At 40.0% G+C, this 25,157-nt stretch overlaps 1 protein-coding gene across 1 annotated transcript in view; it reads right to left on the reverse strand.

The window, feature by feature from the left end:
* Positions 1-17,035: 17,035 nt before the first annotated feature.
* Positions 17,036-25,157, reverse strand: part of CD36 (CD36 molecule (CD36 blood group)) — a 52,220-nt gene continuing 44,098 nt past the window's right edge. The window contains exons 10-14 of the mRNA XM_075557649.1: positions 24,872-25,059; positions 21,106-21,224; positions 20,711-20,784; positions 18,588-18,642; positions 17,036-17,200 (exon numbers count right to left, since the gene is read on the reverse strand). Of these exons, the coding sequence (XP_075413764.1) occupies positions 17,036-17,200; positions 18,588-18,642; positions 20,711-20,784; positions 21,106-21,224; positions 24,872-25,059 (601 nt within the window). The remainder of the gene's footprint in view (positions 17,201-18,587; positions 18,643-20,710; positions 20,785-21,105; positions 21,225-24,871; positions 25,060-25,157) is intronic.

Raw genomic sequence — 25,157 nt, forward strand, 5'->3', positions numbered from 1 at the left:
CACCACATTGCACCGAGTAAATACGCTGCACAAGCCCTGCTCATGGGGTGAAGAGCAGACATATTACTGTGAGGATGAAGGTGTGCTTGGTCCCAGTCTGAGCATGTTCAACCGCCTGTCATGCATGTGAAGGTTGGTCATTGAATAAGGAAAACTGCAGTATCAAGTATGCATTTGATTTATTGCGTCGGTGAATAACACTAAAGTGTCTTGTTTTGCCAAAAGAAAAACAAATCTGTTTTAGAAGAAGAATAACCAGAATGCTCCTTAGAATCCAGATGGTGAGACTTTGTCTCACATACTATGAACATGTTATCAAGAGAGACTTGACTCTGTAAAAAGGTATCATGGTTGGTAACGTGGAAGGGCAGTAAAAAGGAGGATGCCCCTCCACGAGATGTCCTGACACAGTGGCTGCAACAATGAGATCCCACCTAGCAATCATGGTGTCGGCGCAGGACAGGACAGTGTTTTATTCTGCGGTCCAATGGCTTGCTAGAAGTAAGCGCCTAACAAAAACAATGGAGTTTCATGGTGTTTCTCTGCCTTTACCGAAGTTTTGATGTACAGCTAAAAAGGTTCTTTTTTCCCCTTCTTTTTAAACTTGGACAAACTATTTTGTATATTCGGAGTAGGCAGTTTTCTTTAGCTTCTTGCACTTCTACACATCTTACTGGGTATGCCAGTAAACAAAGGTTCATTTGCTGGCCATTTCTTGGATTTGTGCTTACAAATGGGCAGTCAAGAGGGTGGAGCTAACATATCCTTTACTGCATGGATTAAAGAACACACAAACAGACAACAAAAACACACTGATTTACTGCTTGCTCTAAAAATGATGGATTCCCCAAATTTGATGTTCTTCATTTGTTATGTGAATCCAGTGTGCACATAGCATCTGTCTGGGCTATATTACACTTCTCAAAGGACAGAGCTTTACGTCTTGGAAGATCTACAGGTAGGATGCGCCTACAAAGCAGGGCGAGTGAGACTTCAGCTGTTAGAGGTTGGAAATGTTGGAAATGAAGCGCTGGAAGCACTCACTAGTCTACATGGCAAATTTGGAAGACAGATGACTGACCTGCCAAGCGAATATCTATGCCCATTCCAAAGAAAGGAAACCTGGCAGAAGGTGGAAAAACCTGGCAGAAGGTGGAAATTATTGATATGACATGCAAGTAAGATTTTGTTGCAGTTAACTTTAAAGTGATTAGCATAGCACCCCAACAGGAACTACCAAGCATCCAACCAGGATTCAGAAGAGGCTATGGAATTACGGGAACTTGAATGAAAGCAGGATATACCAGAAGGATGTTTTCTTGACTCTGCAGAAGTATCCCACCGTGTGAAGCCTAACGAAGTGGCAGATAGCACTGAGAAGGATGGGAAAATCCAGGACCCGTTATTGTGCTCGGGCAGAACTTGTACATGAATGAAGAGGCTGTCGCTGGAAAAGAACAGGGGAATGCTACGTGGCTTACCATCAGGAAAAGTGTGTGTCAAGGTTGGATTCTTTTGCCACACTGATTCACATTTCATGTTGAGCAAACATTCCAAGAAGCTGGACTGTATGAAGAACAAAGAGGCACTGATCTGGGAGGATGTCATATCAGCAGATTGCCCAAATGTAGAGGAAGACTTGAAGCACTTGCTGATAAAGATCAGATATGACAGTCAACATCGCAGCTTCAGTATATATTGCAACTCAATGACAACGAAACCCAAATCCTCACACATCCACTCAGACAACCTCACAACAAAGTGAAAAAAGATGGAGGTTGCCGAGGCTTACATTTTTCATGGAGCCACTGATCCATGTTTACGGAAGCAGCCGTCAAGCCAGCAAAAGGCATCTTTCATTGGGCACACGGCCTCTTTAAAGTGTTGAGACTAAAGGTCACTTTGAGGACAAAGGTGTGTCTGACCCAAACCATGGCATTTTCAATTACTCCATATGCATTCGACAGTTGCACCATGAATAAGGAAGACCACCGAAAAATTCTATAATGTGACAATTACGTGGGCCAATTGAATATGAGTGTTTAACTCATAGCTAATGACGCCAGCGCTGAAGCCACAAGTTAAACCGCCTATCTCATGCATTTGCCTTTAGGGGACTTTCTTCAACCAGGGTCTCCAATAGTCTCTACTATTTCCTCTGAGCAAACTGCCCATATAGCCTTTGGGTCTGTAGATCTAGAATCTTTCTTCACAACGTTCTCAACCCAATCATCTCAGGCAACTGCAATCAAACAGTGCCAAAGGAAACGCATTAGCTACCTGATACTGTATCTTGTACTTGCACCTCATTTTTAAATCCCATTAAAGTTTGCATTCATATGCTGCGTGCCGAGTTAGTTTCAACAAACGCACACATGTGGTTTCCAATCGAATTTAAGAGCTCTAGTATTGAGTAGGGAATTTCCTTGATGCTGTGAAGTACTCTATACTATGCAAACAATCCCGGAGGTCTTGGCACAATTCAAGATGAACATAAACCACTTAAATAACACAATCATTAATTTACAGCAAAAATGAGAAGCTGGAAGGGAGAGCTGGGTAAGTTTAGCATGGGGTCCCATTTTCGCTGAACCTAGAGTACCAATATTTCTATGTATACTGCTGCCTCATCACTGTTTTCACTGCTGCTGGGTGTCTGTCACCCTAACGATCTACTTGCACCTTCCTCGTTTTTTTATTCTTACTAGTCAAGCTTAAATTAAACAGCAGAAATCACGGTCTAGCAAGAAATTCTCTGCTGAAGAAATACCTGTATCGGAGGGACCCTCTCCGCTTCCCTGCTTCCGGGTGGTGGCTGGGGGTGGGGTGGGGGGTTGGGGGGCTGAGGGGGACTCAGTGTGCTGTGAGCAGAGCCGGGCTGCCTAGGGCTTGTCCTGCCGCGGCGACCCTTCCAAAGCCGTTCTTACAAATAACCACAAGAAGCCTCTGGGAAGTTTGTGCCTGTCAATCTTTTAGATAATCGCTCAACCCTTTGTGTCCCCCAGGGATTCCCCCAAAGTACCTTCCATTCTATCTGGTCACTCCACTGGAATGCTGGTGGTTTATGGGAACTTTGAAGACCACATTATTGCGTGCTTTGAATTCCTTGTTGAAACCGCGTGTTTTCAGTAATGGAGGAACTTTTAACGGAAATGAAGGGCATTTGTTTTGCGTTAACAGGGATATTTACGGGAGCAGTGGCACCACCTGTGTTGCTGCACCAGTGACCTTGGGGTTGGTGGGTGAAGGCTGTTTCTTCGGATTAATGCAGTTTATGCAGAGAACCGGCAGGTGGCAGCAGACACACAGCATCCATGACACCCCAGCGGGGGCGCCTACATAAGGCGGCTTGAAAGAAGTCCGTTGAAAAGTCTTAGTACCTTTTGGTGGCTATCACTACTTGAAAACCCCTTCTCTGTCTCTTGCAGCCCTCGAAGAACGAGCAGGTTCATGGTGGTAATGGAAAGCGAATTTCTCAGTACAACTGTCCTGATGTTTTCCTCGCCATTGCAATGTTTAATTCTCTTAAAACTTCTTCCTTCATGAGTGCCAAAGGGATCAGGCATAATAAGGCATCATCAAAAACCAAAAAATTTTACCATAGTGAATGAAGGGGGAAGTGCAGAGTGGAGACCCAAAGCCCATTTGTCGGCCACTGGAGATCCCCTCACAGAGGAGTCTAGGGGAGGAGATGGGTCTGTCAGGGTGCAATGTAGTAACAATGAAGAACACAGCTTTCCCCCAGATCCTGAATGCTTCCTCCCGCCCAACTATGATCCGAATACTACCTCGCAGGACTGGATAGGGCAGAGGTTGTACACCGGTGCATATAGGAGCTGGAGGCACAGGGGATCCAGGGCGGATGATACCTTCATGCCAGGGGTGTGAGGGGCGGTACTGGGAGAGTAGAGGGTGAGTGGGCTGGAAAGGGGCAACCGAATACAAGGATCTACATGTGACCTCCTCCCTGGGGGACGGACAGCAGAGAAGGGGGTATAGGGAGACGCCGGATAGGGCAAGATATGACAAAATAATAATCTATAAATTATCAAGGGCCCATGAGGGAGAAGGGAGCAGGGAGGGAGGGGGAAAAAAAGAGGACCTGATGCAAAGGGCTTAAGTGGAGAGCAAATGCTTTGAAAATGATTAGGGCAAAGAATGTACAGATGTGCTTTATACAACTGATGTATGTATATGTATGGATTGTGATAAGAGTTGTATGAGCCCCTAATAAAATGTTTTTAAAAAATAAAAATTGAAATCAGAAAAAAAAAAACTTCCTAATAATACCTCGTCACTCTCCCTTCTCTCTAGAGAGAAATATTTCAAGGTGACCCCTTTGAAATTTTCCTCAGTGGTTGCCATAACCTCTGGGCTGACCCCTACACCTTCTTTTCCACTGTTTGAGTTTGGCAGGGTTTTGTTTTAAGCTACCATAAGGAGACTCACTCAAAAACAAAACAAACCCTCATTGCCATAAAGTGGTTTCTGACTTAGAGTGACCTTCCAGGGCAGGTAAAACTTTTCTTGTGGGTTGGTGAGACTTTAACCCTTAAGAGACAACCAACCTCAATCTTTGTTCTGAGAAGAGGCCTGTGGCTTCAAACTGCTGACCTTACAGTTAGCCCAGCTCACCACCAGGAGGAGACCAGTGCGCCTGGATAATGACACAAGGGTAAACGTGTGCCTTCGAGGACCTGTCTGTAGCCATCAGCGATCACGGAACCTCGTTTAACCATGTTTGGTTTCAAATACACCAAGGACTGCAACTCCAGTAGCAATACTTGTTACTTACCCTTGTTGTTTCACAAACGCAAAGGACCGTCACTGTGAAATGATTATTCAGACAGCGATTTTTCATCGTTTGAAATCATCGTTTCAAAGTGATCGTCCGTGGAGTTTTTGTGAAGTTTATTTTGACGGGAGGATAGATCAGTCTCTGGACAATGGAAATAGTTCCGTTCAAAGCAGCAGAGGCTCGTCAGAGAGACAGGCAGCTTCCCAGGCGTGAGAGCCTGGCGCGCATTGCTTGGAGCGGTCCTGCTCTGTCCACCTCGGAGGCTCAGTTCCATGGCAACTCAATCTCACCAGGGAGCCCTGGCGCTGCATGTTTCAGAATCAAGCTGCTCACCACAAGGTCGGAAGTTCTAAACCATCCTCTGCTTCATGGGATTAAAGAAGGGGATTTCTATTCCCATAAAGAGTTACAGTCTAGGAAACTCCCAGAGACAATTCTACCTTGTCCTGTAGGGTCACTATGAGCTGGCTTCCACTGGATGTTGGTGAAAGTGAGAAAAATAACCACAAGGGGAAACTAGGCAACATTAACACAAATTAATATCTATAGTAGGTTCCAGACAAGATAAAGTTTTCAGAATCCCACTCCTTGTTTACATGAAAAGGTAAAGATTGTTAAGACTTTCTGAGAATCATTATTTTCATTATAAGGAGGTTTTACAGAAATAACAAGTGCCTAATTTCTTTAATTCTTAGTAAGTGGAGCTTAAAAGTCCACCACCCCTTAACTCTCCCTCTTCTTTCTTTTATCTGGGCCATCATTCATCACGGGCCCAGGTCGTCAACTGCGCAGACTCAGACAACTTTAGGACAAAGTAGCTTCAACTCAGCACTTCAACCTTAGACAATATAAAGATCAGCTCTCTCTTCCACCCTGGCCTTCATTCACTTTTACTTCCTTGTGTAGACACCCTGTAAAATAAATAAGCAATCATATTTGTTTTCTACTTCCTTTTATCTCCTCCTTTGTCCCTGCTCTGCATTTCATCCCAGCCTTATGAATACCAACCTAGCACAGGATTTTGCTCGTATAAATCTATTTCTCCGTGTATTATAATTTGCATGTAGTATCTGAAACAACGCTATCACTAGTCTGTCAGGTAGTCACACTGCGGTGGCTCGTGTGTTGCTGTGATGCTGGAAGCTATGTCACTGGTGTTTAAAATGCCAGCAGGGTCACGCAAAGTGAACAGGTTTCAGTGGAGCTTCCGGACTACGAAAAAACTACAAAGAAGGCATAGGCTGCCCACTTCTGAGAAAGTAGCTGCTGAAAACCTTACACAGAGCATGGACATGTTGTCAAGCCTAGTGACTGGAAATAGGACATTGTCAGAGAGTGTCAGAGAATGAGCCCCTCAGGTAGAGAGGCCTTCGAAACGTGATGGCTGAGGAGCTGTTTTCTGAAAATAGAATCTACCATGGTGGTGTGAATGGTGTAAAGTCTGTGGAAATAATGCTTTGGGGATCTTCTTTTGCTGATGGGGTACAATTTCTGGTGAGAAGAAATGGCTACAGAAATCTACTAATGTTCAGAACTTGGACCGTGCAAAGCATGAATCTAGGAAAGTTGGAAGTGTCAAAAGTGAAATGAAATGCATAAAGTTTGATATCCTAGATGTTAATGACCTGAAATGGACTGGTATTGGCCATTTTGAATCAGAGAAACATATGGCTCACTGAACCAGGAATGAGACGATCGAGAGGAACGGCACTGCATTGATTGTCAAAAAGGACATTTCAAGATCTATCTTGAAGTACAATGCTATCGGTGATAGGATTATACTTATCAATGCAACTATTATTCACAAACCACAAAAGTTAGAGATGAAGAAATCAAAGAATTCTACCAATATCTTCAGTCAGAAATTGATCAAACATGCCATCAAGAATGCACTGAGAATTATTGATGATTGGAATGCCAAAGCTGGGGGTGATAAAAGAGGAAGGAACGGGAGTTGGAAAACATGGTATTGGTGAAAGAAATAAAGTGGGCGATCCCATGATAGAGTTTTGGAATACCTTCGACTTGTTCATAGCAAATAACATTATTTCAACAACACAAATAGTGACTATATACATGGACTTCTTCAAATGGAATACACAGAAACAAAATTGACTATATCTGTGAGAAATGAGATGACGGAGAAGCTCAGTACCAGACCAAGGATGACTGTGGAACAGACTATCAATGGCTCATATGAAAATTCAGTTTGAAGCTGAAGAAAATTAAAACAAGTCAACCAGAACCAAAATACTACCTTGAGTCTATCCCACTTGAACTCTCGGAACATTTCAGGAACAGATTTGACAAATTAAACATTAATGACAGAAGATCTGATGGTCTGTGGGAAGACATCAAGAACATGATTCATGAAGAAAGTGAAAGGTCATTAAAAAGACAGGAAAGAAAGACCAACGGGGATGTCAGAAGGTACTCCGAACCATGTGCTTAATTATGGAGTGACTAAAGTAAATGGAAGAAAAGATGAGGTCAATGAGCTGAATAGAAAACTTGATATCGTGGCTCAAGAAGACAAAGTAAAATATTCTAATGAATAAATGTGCAAGAGTTGGGAAGCCAAAGAGAGAACACGCTGAGCTCATCTTAAACTGAAAGAATAAAAGAGAAAAAACAATCCAGTCTCAGGTTGAGATTCGATGGACAACACATTGAATAATGAAGGAATCATCAAAAGAAAAGGGAAAAGGTATGCAGAGTTGCTGTACCACCAAGATCCAATGATACTGATGGAAGACATGCAAGCCATCCCCAAAGCATTAGCAAGAAAACAAGACTCCAGGAAGTGATGGAATATTCATTGAAAAGTTTCAACAAGATGATGGAGCACTGGAAGCAATTCCTCATTCAGCGTAGGGAATTTGATAGAAACTACTTGACCAACTGACTAGAAGATATCAATATTTATACTCCTTCTAAAGAAAGGTTACCCAACAGAATACCCAAATTATAGAAAAACATCATTGCCATCACATGTCGGTAAACTTGTCCTTAAGATTGTCAATGATGGCTGCGGCAAAACACTGAAAGGGAGGGAACTGTCCAAGGCTCAGGCCAGATTCTGAAGAAGACATGGAACCAGGCATTTAATCGCTGAAGTCAGATGGATTTTGGCTGAAAGTAGAGAATACTATAGATGTTTACTTGTGTTTTATTGATTATGCAAAGGCATCCAATTTGTGGGCCATAATAAACTATGGCTAACCTTGAGAGAATGGGAATTCCAGAACACTTGTATGTGGATCAGAAAGAGTTATGTGAACATAACAAGGGAATACCATATGGTTTAAAATCAGGAAAAATGTGTGTCCGAGTTGTATCCTCTCACCCTACTTATTCAATATTTATGTGGAGCAAATCATTCAAGAAACTGGATTATATGAAGAAGAATGTGGCATCAGGATTGCAGGAAGGCTTGTGAGCAAGATGCTATCTTCAAATGACACACCTTGTGAGTTGAAAATGAGGAGGATTTCAAGCACTTGCTAATGAAGAGCAAAGACTGTAGCCCTCAGTATGGGTTACAACTCAATGTGAAGAAGACTCAAGTCCTCACAAATAGACCGATAGGTAACATCATGATCAATGGAGAAAAGGTTGAAGTTGTTAAGGATTTTCTCTTCCTTGCACTACAATTAATGCTCATAGACACAGCAGTCAAGAGATCCAAGGATGTAATGCAATAGGTAAACTTGCTGCACACGATCTCTTCAAAAGCAAGGACTTTACTTTGCGGACTAAGGTGAACCTGACCCATGCCATGGTATTCTCCATTTCTTCATATGCATGTGAAAGTTGGATATTGAATAAGGAAGACCAACGAAGAATGGACACATTTGAATTGTGGTGCTGGCAAGAAATATTGAAAGAACCAGGGACTACCAACAGGAAAAACAAATTTTACTTAGAAGAACAGCCAGAGTCCTCACAAAGGGCAAGGATGGAGAGACTTCATCTTACATACTTGGGACATGTCAGGAGAGACCAGTCTCTGGAGGAACACATTTTTCTTGTTAAAGTAGTGGAGCAGCAAAAGGAAAAAGAAAAAAGGAAGGCCCTCAATCAGACGGACTGACAGAGTGGCTGCAACAATGGACCAAGCATAGGAATAATTGTGAGGACAACGTGGGGCCAGGCGATGTTTCATTTTGTTTGCATGGGGTCTCGATGGGTGACAACAGGCTCAATAGCACCTAACACAATGGCATATAAATCACAGGATTCCAAAGATTTCCATTTGAGTTAAATTCTAAGGAATAGTCACATCTCTAATTTTAAACTCTTTGCTGACTCCAATTTATACCCTATTGACTATGTAGCAAATATGAATATTATGAAGATAATACATTTTTAAGCAGATTAAAGAACACATTTCAGCACAGCCAGGGACTATTGTGATTGCTACTTCACATTTCTCTATATTGCCATATAGATTACCTTATTACTGCCTGAAATATAATTTGTAAGTTCAACAAGACCAATGAAAATACCCAGTGAAATATTGATGGAAACCTTTGTAAGTCTGATGAATTTTCTCTCATCTAATACATACAGGTAGCTTTGATAATGTAAGGCTTTAAGTTAATAAAGTGAAGTCACACCAGCAAATCAGTCTCACAAAAAGTATTTCTTTTATCTAACTCCAATATGATTTAAACCAGGGCTTTCCCAATTTTTCCCAATGTATATGAATCATTTGGGAATGTTATTAACAGGAAAATCCTGATACTGTCCATCTGAACTGGGATCTGAGATGTTGGGCTTAGCAACATTCCTAGGTATTGCTGCAGCTGCTGATTCACGCTTCACAGTGTTCAAGTAGTGAGGTTCTAAACCATTTCAGTTGGTTTGATGTCACCATTCCACTTTGTAAACACATAGAATGGAATACTACTGAAGGACATAGATAGAAGCTTGGTGGGGCAATTAGTTTATATCTGTTACTAAAAGGTTTGATGGTTTGATGGTTTGAACCCACCCTGGGTTACTCGGGAAGAAAGCCTGGTGATCTCTTCCACTAAGATCACCCCCCACAGAAGAGCATCTCACTGTGCTACTTGGCGATATGGAGCACCAAGAGCCAGCAGTCACCTGGATGGCAGCTAAAAATAACAGCAACTTTTGAGAAGAGAAAGAAAAAGAAAATTGGCATGATCTGTAAATAGCTCTTGAATAGACAAAAACACATAGCCTTTAGAAAAGTATTACAGTGATATAGAAGTTTAACACATGAAAATCAGAATTCATTTTTTAATATAAGAGAATCCTTTATTTCACAAATATTTAAAATTTAAGCTGCCTTTGAGCTGCAAACGGAAAGAGCACAATGTTCTAGTAGATACTTCACTTTGTCGTCTTCTTCTTCTTCTTCTTCTTCTTCTTCTTCTTCTTCTTCTTCTTCTTCTTCTTCTCCTCCTCCTCCTCCTCCTCCTTCTCCTTCTCCTTCTTCTTCTTTGTTCTTTAGTTCAGCTCACTGCAAATAAAGCCAGGGAAAACCACTCACAGGAAATTGTGTGGATGTTTTCAGAAAATAATCATGGGCAGTGATTATTGAGAAAAAGTTCAAAATCCACTTAGAATGGTGGCTAGGCTTAAGGAGCTGAGGGCAGGGCATGTATGCCATTACTCCCGAATGGACTTCAAACAGGAAACCTGAAGGTGCACTCGAGCAAGGAAGATAATGCCTGGGTGGCTTCCACATTGATAGCAGGTTTACAGATTGGTGGGTTATTGCCTGTGCACAAATTTTTATGCCAAAGGCCAGCCCCTTGACAGAGTGAGTTTTAAGAGATAGCTGATTTAGTCATAGTATCATTTTTTTCTGGAAATAATTCCACCTTTTCCTTCTTTCCCTGAAAACTGGGAATGACAACAATCATTGTCTAGCTTGTTGAAGCATACATGAGCAACAACTAGCAGTACCTCATGTGTAAATGTGTAGATGTTGTTGATGTGTAAAAGTAAGTTATAAACAATGACGGACATTCTGTGAATTTATACAAACTGGAATGAAAATGTGTCTTTTCTAAAATGGTGCAGCTTTTCTATGGAATAAAGCATACAATTTCATCCATATACAATTACAAACCATTAAACATGGCCATTGCTTGAAATCATACACTTTCACAAGGCAAAGCAAAAAGCCCCTCGTTTGTTATATAGCCCAATGTGCCGTCCAAATCCCAACCCTCACACGCTGGCCTGTTTCCACTCAGTCCGTCCCCATCCCCACAGGAGTAGAGCCTCTCTCTCTCTCTCTCTCTCCCTCTCTCTCTCTCTCTCTCTCTCTCTCTCTCTCTCTCTCTCTCTCTCTCTCTCTCTCTCTCTCTCTCTCTTCCTCTCCTGAGCAGTTGGTCCAGTTGAACTGCTGTCTTTGCAGCTAATAACTCAATAGGTTATCCCCCCCTATGCCACCAGGTCCTTAAAACACACACCTCCCAGCTATCAAAAGAGATAGTGTCTGGGGTCTTAAAGGCTTGGAGGAGAACGAGCGGCCATCTAGCTCAGAAGCAACAAAACCCAGCCTGTGGGATCACGGGGTACCAAAGGGATCAGGTTTAAAGCATCATCCAAAAAATACCATAGTGAATGAAGGGGACAGTGCAGAGTGGAGACCCAAAGCCTGTTTGTCGGCCATTGGAGATCTCCTCACAGAGGGGTCTAGGGGAGGAGATGGGTCAGTCAGGGTGCGATGTAGCACCGATGAAGAATACAGCTTTCCCCCAGATCCTGGATGCTTCCTCCCCCCCAACTACCATGATCCAAATTCTACCTTGCAAGACTGGATAGAGCAGAAGTTGTACACTGGTGCAGATAGGAGCTGGAGGCACAGGGACTCCAGGGTGGATGATACCTTCAGGACCAGGGGTGTGAGGGGTGATACTGGGAGAGTAGAGAGTGAGTGGATTGGAAAGGGGGAAGCGATTACAAGGATCCACATGTGACCTCTTCCCTGGGGGATGGACAACAGAGAAGGGGGTGAAGGGAGACGCTGGGTAGGGCAAGATATGACAAAATAATAATCTATAAATTATCAAGGGCCCATGAGGGAGGGGGGAGTGGGAAGGGAGGGGAAAAAAGAGGACCTGATGCAAAGGACTTAAGTGGAGAGCAAATGCTTTGAAAATGATTAGGGCAAAGAATGTACAGATGTGCTTTATACAATTGATGTATGTATATGTATGGATTGTGATGAGTTGTATGAGCCCCTAATAAAATGTTTGAAAAAACAACAACAAAAGGAAATATGCTAAAAAAAAAAAAAAGAAAAGAAACACACACCTCCATCCAAGTTTCCATCCAATTTTTCTTATGAAAAAACTCTACTTCAAATTAAGGAAAGTACTGTATACACCTGAGTATAAGCCAACCCGAATATCAGCCGAGACACCTAATTTTACCACAAAAAATGCATTAAAATGTGTTGAAAACTTGGCTTATACATGAGTATATATGGTATGCATATTTTTCTACCAAATATCTTTAATAGAATCCATTTGTCTTTTTATATGGACCATCTTTACCAGCATCTACACTTTAATGAATTTAGAGAAAGGACACACTGAGGAACAATAAAGGCAGGATATATTTGTATTTAGTTAAACTAAATAATATTAAGTGCACATGAATCAAAATATCTTCCCTGATACCAAGATGTCACACGTAGAAATCTTCATTTATTTTGTGTGAAGGTTTTGTGATTGAAGCCACTGATTGAATAGACCTTATGTAAGGTGAACATGGATTTCCTAACACAATTCTTGTGAACACATTTTGCTTTACATAGCTGATCCTTCTGCATCTCAAGAATGTAGCAATTTCCTTCATAATCCTTTTAGACTAACATACTCCCAAATGTATTTACGTAAAGATAGTGCTCTTTTGTTTTGTTCATCAGGAAGAATGTCTAGAATATCACCTTGGGTACCAGTATCTTAGAATAATCATTTTCATTCCTTCCAATTAAATGCCAAGGCATTCGCCAGCATGTTTTCAGTATCTGCAGATTTTCAGATCTCTCAAATCTAGAGTGCCTGGTTTCTGGATTTTCAATGAGATTTTTCAGTTTTTACCCTGCCATCTTATATCTGGATACTAATTCTCCTTAATTTCACTGCCGATAGTCTCTAGATTATGAATGCTTTCCATTTCTAAATCAGTTTAAGTCGAATTTGTACATAGTCAGAATAATTAAGTACAGTTTGTATTTAATGCTAATAAGTCAAATGTTTGTCTTGGTATATATCATATACAATGTAAACTGGGTTAGCAGTGATAATATTAATGATTAACAATATTTTGATGTGCGTTGAAAAATGGTGTTCATATGTTATTACAAAACATTGTATTTACCTCCAATTTTTAATAGAATAGATGTTACAAGGCTTGGTATATAACTACAGATTAATGTAAATTAGATGTTTGTAACTCAGGACTGCCTACACCTAGTTACTTTCCCTTATCCTGTGTTCCTTTTGTGTGTGTGTAAAAGGACCCCTGCTATGCTGAGGCTTTAAATGTGAATTTAATCATCTCTGCAATCAGTGCGCTCAATAAAAAAGTCAGGGTTCCCCGTCAAAGGAAACAACGTCACTGCGTGGGCCTCAGTTTCAGCTGTAGTAAAAGATAAAACCAACTATCTCTTCCCACACTCAAATGGGTTTAGAATTTTCCTTCGGAAGACATGGTCAAAAGCGAATTCAGAAATAATATTTCCAAAGAATATGAATTCATAAAGATATGTGGATTAAGAAAGCACACTCGCTACAGAAAATCGAGGGAAGCCATTGACATCACAGCAACGAGCCAAGGTACTGAAACTCACAGAGGACCGACCACATTTTAATAGTTGGAAGCAGCCTTTGTGCTTGTACTAGAAGTATGGATGCATAGTCTCATCTCAGTAATCTGCTGTCCAATAATACATGGATTATCATTTACATTTCTTTAAACTAACACAGCGTTCTTAAGCATAACTTGCAACTGCGTGGAAAGGTCAAAGTCCGCTCAGATTTTCCTAGCAGTTGCAGAACTTGGAAAATGACATAGTCCTTAAACAGAAAGAGCTGAATTGTGCTAGAAAGGATATCCATTCGCATGCTCAATAAGAAAAACATATAAGCTCCGATTGCTAGAAAATAAGAATAATTAAGAGAAATGGTTACTAACCTTACTGCCAATGCACACACAGAGGGTACCACAGAGAATAAAAAAAAAAAATTGAAGGCATTGATAGTAAAAGACTCAAAAAAACCAATTAATCTAATCATTTCCCTTCCATTATTGAATGTCTTTCAAAATGCTTGATACCCAGATAGCGCAGAGCATTGTTGATGATCCTGGGGCTGTCTATTGCAACCAAGCCTGGGCAGGGACATATGGCCAAGGGCGATGTTGCTTACTCTCTGAGAGGAGGACAGGGGAGCCCAGGACTCGGGGTTTCTGTAGAAACTCCACTCCTCTGTGATTCTTCCCACCAGTGAGTTCAAGTGTACATGCTTGAACCAGGTGTGTAGAAACTGAAATCAATTCCATTTTGAAGTAATGACGTTTGAAAAGTGGGTCGTTCTGCTCAAAGTATAGCTTTATAATGGCATCTGAATAATCCTTTAAGAATGTGCTGCTGGTTCGGGCAAAAGAGTCGTGCCGTCATCTCTTCAACTAAAAGGCAAAATATGTTTCTGTAGAAATAAAGTGTATCAAGTCCTCCTTCTGTAGAGCGGTATTTTCCAGTCGTTCTGATGTAGCTCATGCGTAAGTGCCAAGCCTCCGCTTGCTGCCTGTAAATTAGAAGAGATATTACTACTCTCTGAAAGTGTGGGATTATGAGACTGGTAACAGTAAAATTCTATGGACCAGTGCTTTCATATTGTCTATTATTCAGCTCAGTTTCTCAAGCTGCAGAGAAAAACTCTCTCGTGGACATCCCGGATAACGCAATGTATGTATCAATTCATGAAAGATGGACCCGAGGCTAGTGTGAAAAGTATACTAAGCAATCACATCAGCTATGGGAATTCTCGTACTCATGCCCTCTCTCCTGACTCTCTTCCTTCCCCGTCATTAGTTTGTAGTATAGCACTGTATTTATTACTGCTTTTCATAAAGACCACTGGCCTATTCTTGTTTAAGTACAAATTGTTTATTACTGGGATAATGAGGAATTATAGTAATACAACGTTTTGCTTATTATTACATAACTGTTTTAGCTTAGTATTTTTGTATATACTTTATCCAAATAGATTGTAGGTAAATTGCTCAATCTCCCTTTTATTGAGTAAAGAACAGTAGCGGCAATGTTGATAAGATGGATTTGCCTTAACACAATCTCTCTTTCCACATACACACATACACACACACATTTACATTGTTCCTCAAATTCTAAATTTTTTTAATCACCCAAGCCGCTTATTTATACTTTCTTACAGTGGACCATTTGTATTTGTTAGTTTATGATTGTCTGGGATGTAGGATGTTGAGCACGCAGATAGGTCCAAAGTTCAAGCCCATCAGTTGCTCTGAGAGAGAAAATTGAGGTCATCTCCTCTTGTAGAGATTTATGGTCTCTGAAATCACATAGCTGGTCTCTATGAGGTAGAATTGACCCAATGACAGTGGTTAGGAAGCAGGATCAGGGGTACTGGCCATGTGGTGGATTATGCACCAGGCTACTAGCCCCAAAAAGTCAGTAGGTAAAACCCACCAGCCTCTCCACAGGTGAACTATAAGGCAGCCTACCTCATAATGCTTTTCTGCCTCCATAAACAGAGGTTTGGGAAGAAAAAAGATAGGTATCGATGAATAATTGTTGTCTACTAAAATCTCAAGGAGTTGAATCAGAGATTAAATATGACTGTTTAACTGCCTAGCATGACCCAAGAGCAAGGTAACAGCAAATATTCACTCATCCTCAGTGGCACAACGATAAAGCACTCGGTTGCCAAGTGAAAGGTTGGTGGTTTGAGCACATCCAGTACTGTGCATCGAAAGACCTCGCAAATGGCAGGCACCCTTACAGGTCCCTCTGATCCCCTGAGGACAAGTTCTACTCCAAAGGGTTGCCAGCAAAAGCAATTTCAATGGCAACTCCAGAATGTTCATGTGAGTTACTTAAGGATCATCAATCTGATTGGAAGGTATAGTAAGAATATTTCCCTTGTGGTTTTAATTTTCATAGCAAACACATTGCTGTTGGGGGTTGCGGTGGACTGGGCTTGTCTATTGATCTGAAAGATAGGAAGAGAGTTGACAGAAATGATGGAGGGAGTGCTAAATGCTTGCCCACAGGTCACACTAGTGTCACCCACGATGATTCAAGAAAGACTTCTGTTTGGGGGAGGGAGGGTCAACCTGCCATTTTTGTTAAAGGACAAGAGGCATGCCTCCCATAGTCTAAGCAAAGAGAGCTTAACCATCTCTACAACTTTGCCAACAACTCTTAGATCTGGGTCACATTTACCTGTTTGTTTTTCCTCTAAGCCCAGAGAGTTTGGGGTTTACCCTATTGAAAACGATGTTTTTCATAGTTTCTTTTCTTGCTCTTTTCAGACTTTAGCTCTTAAATTCCTATTAGACACCAGAGCTCCGACATCGCTCATTTAGGGCGCCCTCCTGGGACTGGGCGGCACACATCCTCCAAGTCTTTACGCAACAATCCTAGCTCTCTGCCAGCATGCTATCATTTACTGATTCAGATGTGTCAATTTTTATTTTTAAATTAGCACACTTAAATCTATTCCAACTATATTTTCCTATTGTTTTTAGCTCTCTTTTTACTTCCTGTTGTTGACATTGATAATTGGTAACTTGCATAGGCTTTTTCCATTTATCTGTTTCCTTAATAGAATTTTGTAACCTTCAATCACCATAGAGCTGCACCATTTTTGGTATATCCACAATTTTTCCTAGTCACTAGCAGACAAATCTATATATTAGTGATTTAAAAAATAATTACCTGGAAATTAATGTCAGAATTTTAAATAAAAGCTATGGTGCAACTTTTCTTCAATTTCTCCCAGGACTAAAGGTGTCTTCATTTGTGTTTTTATTTACATTATAATGTGACATAAACTGTTGGTGCATTTAAAAAGGATAGCTTTGTAGGCATGTCCAGAAATATTTATGATTTAATTGAATTTATACCTCCTCTTTGATGAAAAGAAAACAAGAAGTACATACACAAATGTTAATGTATCGATAGATTTATCTACATATACTTACTTATTTTACTTTCTTTGATTTGCACGCACAGTATGAAATCATAAAGGCAACAAACATCACCACGCCAACACCAAGCAAGACCATTTCAACCATTCCAAGCATGTTTATTTTTCCAGTCACTTTATTTCTAAACATTTCTGCTTTCTCATCACCGATGGTGCCAGTCTGTAATCAAGTTAATTATTAGTGGTTACGTGGGGAGATGAGTAAAGAAATATATCCTAAGTTTCCTTATACCTCCAAACACCCGCCTATGTGTTAGTCACCTACATATATAAAACAGAACAATGAGATTCACCCTTGTATGGTAGAGAATGCAAAAATCCCACTGAGATGAAGTATTTAGAATACACAATAACCCCTGACTTATTAAATACATTGCATAGCAACTTTCAATATTGTAGGCGTTGTTTCAAAACCATTGCTCTGAAATGTCTTACAAATTTCTAAATCAAAACCATTTTCCGGTAATGAAACTCAGTACCACTGAGTCAATGCTGACTTGTGAAGAGACCCCTGTGGATTTCCAAGACAGCTACCCTGTTGCTTGCTTAAGGAGCCCAGGTTGGGCAGTGGTTAGGCTACTCTGCAGGTTAGTGACTTGGCCTGAGCAGTCACTCTCCAGGAGAAGGATGTGGAGGTCTGCTTGCGTTTGGACAGACGGCCACGCAAACCCCGTGAGGCAGTCCCACTACATCCTACAGCCACTAAGAGTCAAAATCGACTCCATCACATTGGGTATTTTTAAAATTTAGAAATATTTCAGAGAATAATTTTGGTTTGGGAAGCTGAAGGCAGATCTTTTGCTTATGGAGAGATGGAATGAGTATGAATATCCAATATTTTCATTTTCAACCCAGCAATGAACAATTGTTCCATCAATAGGGTTTTATTAGATCTGCAATGTTCACTTTTATTATTATACAGTTTTATTATTAAAGAAATGATGGTGGCCTCATACTTACACATTGGTCTGTAACTGCAAGATCAGCAGTTCAAAACCATCAACCACCCCAAAGGAGAAAGGACGTTTTACTCCTGTAAATAGTTACTGTCTTGGAAACTCACAGGGGTGGTTCCATCCTGATCTATAAGGGTTGCTATGAGTTGACATTGACTTGGTGGAAGTGGGTTTGTTTGTGGTATAATTCTCACTGGATTTTGATTCATTTGAAATTACAAGCATGCATGTATTTTCCATAAGAAAATAGGAACGCCAAGAAAATTGTTTAACCAATATATTTTGAAAATAATCTTAAATGAAAGGAAGTGTCTTAGTTTTCTAGAAGCTAAAGGTGAACCCTAACACAATTTGGTATTTATGCATTACTTCATTGATACTGACTCATGCACAACAAAAATACATATAAGAGGGCTTCAAAAAGTTGTGGGAAAATTCAATGATTTTCAAGCTCCATTTTTCCATGAATTTGTTGAAGGCCCTGGTATGACTTCAGACACTATGCACACATTGACTACTTTGAAATATCAAGAGTATTTCTAAAGACAATCCTGTTTACTGCTTTAAAGAGCAACAGATGAAAACACTAACCTCATTAAGCCAAAGGATAGGCACAAGGTAGTTGTGCTTCAGACGTTTCAAAGCACTGTAACAGTCATGGAAAAGAATTATGGATATATATATATATACATACATATATAAAAGAGATTTTGCTAATTTTTATGGTAAACATATATTTAGAAATTAACCCTTCTTGATAATTATTTCTTGATTTTTTTCCTGTAATAGGTAATTTAAATTTAAATATACTATAATTTTATGTAAATAGCATGTACATCATATATATGATGTACATGCTATTTGCATAAATATATTACAGGCAACATAACCCCTCAGACATTAGCTTCTATATGAATCAATTGTGGGTGCATAAAATATAAAACGATTGCTCTGTCTTATTTTTCTGCATGCTATTATCTCCACAGGTCTGTCTAAATAAGATAGGCTGGATGAAAACTGTGGAGGAGAAAACAATGGGACTGACAGTTCCAGGGGCACATGGGAGAGGCAGAGGTGGGGGGAAAGATCGTGGTGTTAACAAACCCAGGGACCAGGGAACAACAAGTGATCCAAATTGGTGGTAGGCGGGTGTAGGAGACCTCATAGGGCGTGACCAAGGGTAATGTAACTGAGAGGAATTACTGAAACCCTACTGAAAGCTGAACATGATAGTGGGACAAGAGGAAAGTAAAAAGAAATAGAGGAAAGAGCTAGGAGGTAAAGGGCATTTATAGAGATCTAAATAAAGGCATGTGCATATGTAAATATAGATCTATGTTAGCAGAAGGACATTGGGCCTCCACTCAAGTACTCCCTCAATGAAAGAACACTTTGCTCTATTAAACTGGCATTCCATGATGCTCACCTTCCGGATACAATTGCTGAAGACAAAGCAGGTGCATAAGCAAATGTGGTGAAGAGAGCTGATGGTGCCTGGCTATCAAAAGATATATCATCTGGGGTTTTAAAGGCTTGAAGGTAAACAAGCAGCCATCTAGCTCAAGAGCAACAAAGCCCACATGGAAGAAGCACACTGGCCTGTGTGATCACGAGGTATTGAAGGGACTGGGTATCAGGCATCATCATAACAAAAAAATCATTGTGAATGAGGGGGAATGTGGACTGGGGATCAAAAAGCCCATCTGTGGGCAGCTGGACATCCCCTTACAGTAGGGTCACGGGGAGGAGACGAGATAGTCAGGGTGCAGTGTAGCAATGATGAAACATATGACTTTCCTCTAGTTCCTAAATGCTTCCTCCCCCCCGCTATCATGAACCCAATTCTACCTCACAAATCTGGCTAAACCAGAGGATGTACACTGGTACAGATAGGAACTGAAAACAGAGGGAATCCAGGGTAGATGATCCCTTCAGGATCAGTGGTGAGGGTGGCAATACCGGGAGGGTGGAGGGAGAACCGATTACAAGGATCTACATATGATCTCCTCCCTGGGGGATGGACAACAGAAAAGTGAGTGGGTGAAGGGAGACGTCAGACAGTTCAAGATATGACAAAACAAAAATTTATAAATTATCAAGGGTTCATGAGGGAGGGGGCAGTGGGGAGGGAGGGGAAAAATGAGGAGGTGATGCCAGGGGCTTAAGTGGAAAACAAATGTTTTGAGAATGATGTGGGCAATGAATGTACAAGTGTGCTTTTCACAATTGATGTATGTATGGATTGTGATAAGAGTTGCATGAGCCCCTAATAAAATGATTGAAAAAATATAAAGCTATGGAAGCGGTTTCTCAGATTTTTTTCACTCATAATTATAATGTACTAGACTGACTCTTTACCAAGATCAGATTTCCCCTTTCAACAATTTTTGAAAGGCAAAAAATGATTCTAGAAACTATTGTCATAGGCAAAATATGATTCTAGAAATTATTGTCATAGGAATATTTGGGTAGCTATCAAAATGAGATATGTCATCAATATATGACTAGAAAGCATTTTAAAATGTTTAAATACCATCTCAATCCATACTAGATGTAAATCTAAATTATAGCCCTAAGCATTTAATAATGAATGTTTAACGGCTTTAAGTCAAAGAAAAGCTGAGATTTGAAAACCTTTCTGTCTTTAATCCATTCATTCACTTTCTTTAAAACATTAAAAATCATATAATAATCACCTTGCTCAAGATACTTACTCAATTTTTTTTGCTGGCTTGACTAATATATTGACCTGGAGTCGTTTTGCAAATTGTAAAGTGAATCCAGTTATCTAAAAGGAGAACAGAAACTCTGTTAATAAGTTCAAAATACGCATAAAGGCATAATATGGATCAAATTACTTTGTTACTTAGAAAATTTTCCATTATTGGTATTCCTGACCCCATGAACCATTGAAAGGTTCATGAAGTTCATACACTGAACAATTAAAATGGAATTACCTTGATATCTTGTATGCAACAATAGGAAGCCAAGTTTCAGTAATCAAATAAGAAAGGAGGAATCTGATCAGTAAATTGTGATTAAGAAGGATACAAGTTTTCCCTTCATTTTTGTTTAAAAAATAAACTAAATCAATATTATAGTAGCTCACAGGTTCAACATCCAAATATGTACGGTGTTCTTCTTCATTTGGATGTAAGCCTTCGATAACTTGCGAAATCTCTGGGCTTGCATGTAGAAAATGAGGAAGTGAAATGTACACAGGTTTTCCTGAAAACAAGTTTGAAGAGATAATGAGGAGTAAATAAGTCGTTTTCTACATTTTACATATTACTCAGAAAAAAATTCACATATGTTTTGAACTCCAAATAAGTGACCTATCCATACATAATTTCCTAATATCAAATGTGCTTTCAATTATATACCTTTAGCAGAAGTAATGATACTATGCCCTATGGAAATGATTTATAATGCTTTTTCACATAAAATCATAATTATGACTAAAATGAACCAGGGGCTTCTATACACCATACATAGACTTAATTATAGTCCTAATCTTAGAACAATTAGCTTTTATGACATAATCCTACTCTATACTCCCCCTAATGGGAGGACACTGAAGTTAGTGGTGGTAAAGTGTGGTACTGGGCTATGTAGTTAGGTTGAACTGTAAAACCGCATCATTTGATCTCCCTTTGGACACATTGTAAATTTGCTCCACTTTTTAAAATACTTTCTTCTTTCTTTTCAATTGAGTTTTTCCTCTGCTTTATTTTGTCATTGTTGTTTTGTTTGTTTCCTGATTTTGTTTGTTTTTCTGTATATGAAATCTAAGCTAAGCGCCTCTATGGAGAGAGTAAATGGATTAAGACCTCCAGCAACATCTCAGGGAAGCTCAGGAGAATGACAACAAATAGATGAAAGAAAAAATGTTATTAAATAGATTGTGATGATGATTGCACAAATCTTCTTAAGATGATTGAATTAGCATATTGTATGATATAAGGACATCAGTCTCCACCAATGCCCACCTGCAAGTGAGCCTGGTCTTGTAGGATTTTGAGTTTGGTTCCATGTTTTTCTCCACTGTAAAGGCATGTAGTGTGATCCTGCTGAAAGCAATTGGGAGTGGTAGTCAGGGACTATCTGGTTCTTCTGGTCTCAGGTTCTTGGAGACTGGTGTTTATATGAACCACTATTCCACTGTGCTAATGGTTTCCATGTGACTTGTGAATGGGAAGAGGCCAATAGTTGAGCTTTTGATGGCCAACGCATAGCCACCCTACAGAAGAGGGTAGAACTGCCCCTGTAAGTTTCTGAGACTGTATGTGGGAGTAGAGGAGAAAGCTCATCTTTCTTCTGTGGAGTGGCTGGTGGTTTCAAATTGCATACCCTTTAGAACACAACCCACACCCATGACCACTCTGCTACCAGGTCTCCTTTGAGCTTTTCAGATCCCAGCGATTGCTCAGCATATGCAGTGGTTCTCAACCTTCCTAAGACCACGACCCTTTAATACAGTTCCTCATGTCGTAATGACCCTCCCACCCCGAAAACCATAGTTATTTTCATTCCCACTTCATAAGTGTAATTTTGCTACTGTTATGAATTGGGTGACCCCTGTGAAAGGTCATGTGACCCCCAAAGGGGTCACGACCCACAAGTTGAGAACCGCTGAATTAGGGGATAATGGATTTTCCCAACAAACTGTTTTGAAGCCCCCTCCTATCATTTTTGTCATTGAGTGGTATTGAAGCAGTCCTGACTCATTGTGACCCCCGAGGACAACCAAGTGAAACACTGTCTGCACATGGACCAGCCTTACAACCGTTCATAGGTTTGAGCTCATTGCTTTCAACTGATTGGCTGCTCACATAAGATCACAACATAGAGGGTGATTGTATAATGTCTGCTAAGCCACTGAGCATCATGGCCTATTGACACATAACTCTAACCCCTATAGTCCAGTACAGATCATTCACATGGCTCTTGAAAGGGGGGTGGTTATCTGTAGAGCAGTGGTTCTCAACCTTCCTATTGCTGTGACCCTTTCATACAGTTCCTCGTGTTGTGGTGACCCCCCCCAACCATAAAATTATTATCGTTGCTACTTCATCACTGTCATTTTGCTATTGTTATGAATCGGGTGATCCCTGTGAAAGGGTAGTTCGAGCCCCAAAGGGGTCGAGATCCACAGTTTGAGCACATGAGCTATGGAGCGCTGTCTTAGTGAACTCTATTATACCCATTGATCATGTTGTCCCTGGTCCTGAGTCAGCGAACCCAGAACGCATTCCCTCAAGGTGTTTGGTTGTCTTCTGCATGCTCCACCACACTAATGGAATATTTACAGCAAATTTATAAGGAACACCCTCTGTGAAACTTACATATATTTATGAGTATATACCATTCTCCCTCTTGCATCTATTCAGCCCATATGTTTATTCATGTATTTGCCCATAAATCACCATTATTATTATTACAAGATTGGGCATATAATATTATTCACCTCTGTTACCTTTAATCCTTGAACTCCTACCAATGTGTTGAACTGCCACCAATGTCTGCTTCCTTTGCCTCTAGCAAGCTTTTGTTGCTGCCACTCCCTTATTGGAAATAACCTTCCACTTTGCCCACATTCATATATTCCCACATCTAGAAGGTACTTTATCTTCCCTACCTCTGCCAACCTTGGTAACCATCAGAGTATATTTATTTCATTGTGAAAATATTTTCTTGACATTTTACAATAGTAGTCTAATAAAATGCGTATAATATTCTAATTGATTAATTTCATTGAATATAATGTTCACCATGTGCATCCATGTTATGATGTGTTTCACAGATTCATCATTGTTCTTTAATGTTGCATAGTATTCCATTGTGTGTGTAGACCATAGTCTACTTATCCATTCTTCCACAGATGAGAAATTAGGTTGTTTCCTTCTGTGTTATCCTCAATGGTGCTGAGATGACATGGGCCATCCAGCTCTTCATTTCATGACTCTTTTTCTTCTATAATACATATGTACCAAGTAGACTGATTTCCTGTGTGATATGGTATCTTATTTCCAAAAGTTAAGGAATTGCCAAGCACTTTTCCATGGTGGTTGCACCGTTTAATACTCGCAGTAGTAGTGTGGGAATGTTCAATTCTCTTTGCACTCTTACCAATATTTTGTTGTCATTTGGATCGTTGCTGTTGTGGCTGAGGTGAGATATTTCAGTGGGTTGATTAGCATATGTCCAATGGCTAATGATTTCAAGCATCTATTCATATACTGGTTGGCTGCATGAATGTCTTTGATGAAGTATCTGTTCATTCATGTCTTCTGCTCATTTTTTAATTAGATTGCATTGTTGTTGTTGGGAACTTTTCTATAAAATTTAGAGATTAGTCCAGTATCTAGGCAATATTTCCCCATTCTATGGATTCTCTCTACTCTTTTAAGAACACAGCTACTTATTTTGTCTTTTGAAGTTTATATGTTTTGGGCTATCTTTGATAGTTAATTTAAGACATATATTAGAGCATCTAAGTTTGCGCCTACTTGTTCTTGGATGGTCTCTATAGTTTTAGATTATACACTTAACACTTTCAGTCACCTTGAGTTCATTTCTGTATACACGGTGTGAGATATGGGTACTCTTAATGTTTCTGCAAATGAATATTGAGTTTTTCCAGAACCATTTGTTTAAAAGACCATCTTTTTCCATGTAATGAATTTCAGCCCTTGGTTAAAGATTTGCTGTGCAAAAATGGATAGATTCACTTCTGGATTATCAATTTCTCTCTTTGGTGCTATGCTCTGTACTTAAATATAGGACTTTACATGGAGAGGGATTTCAAGAAAAGGTTACCTTTTAAAGAATCTGCAAATTATGCCAGGGTCAAGACCTTGAAAATATTTACTCACCTTCTTTGCACTTGCCAATATCTAGAACACCATATAATGTGCAATTCATTGAGATAACTTTTTCTGTGCAGAAACAATGGTTATCTGGATTTTGAAGTGGAGAAGCAAATGCCTTGGCTGGAAGAACAAATCTATACACAGGAATTCCTTTCAGATTAACTTCAGAACCAAAGACAGCATAGATTGACCTAAAGGGAGAGTTTTTTTTTTTTTTTCAAAAGAAGAAAACAAACCCAAGCATCATTTCAGGAGCGGAAATACATTCTGGGAAAAAATAATTAATTGT

This window comes from Tenrec ecaudatus, chromosome 9 (assembly GCF_050624435.1).
Source record: "Tenrec ecaudatus isolate mTenEca1 chromosome 9, mTenEca1.hap1, whole genome shotgun sequence".
NCBI lineage: Eukaryota > Metazoa > Chordata > Mammalia > Afrosoricida > Tenrecidae > Tenrec > Tenrec ecaudatus.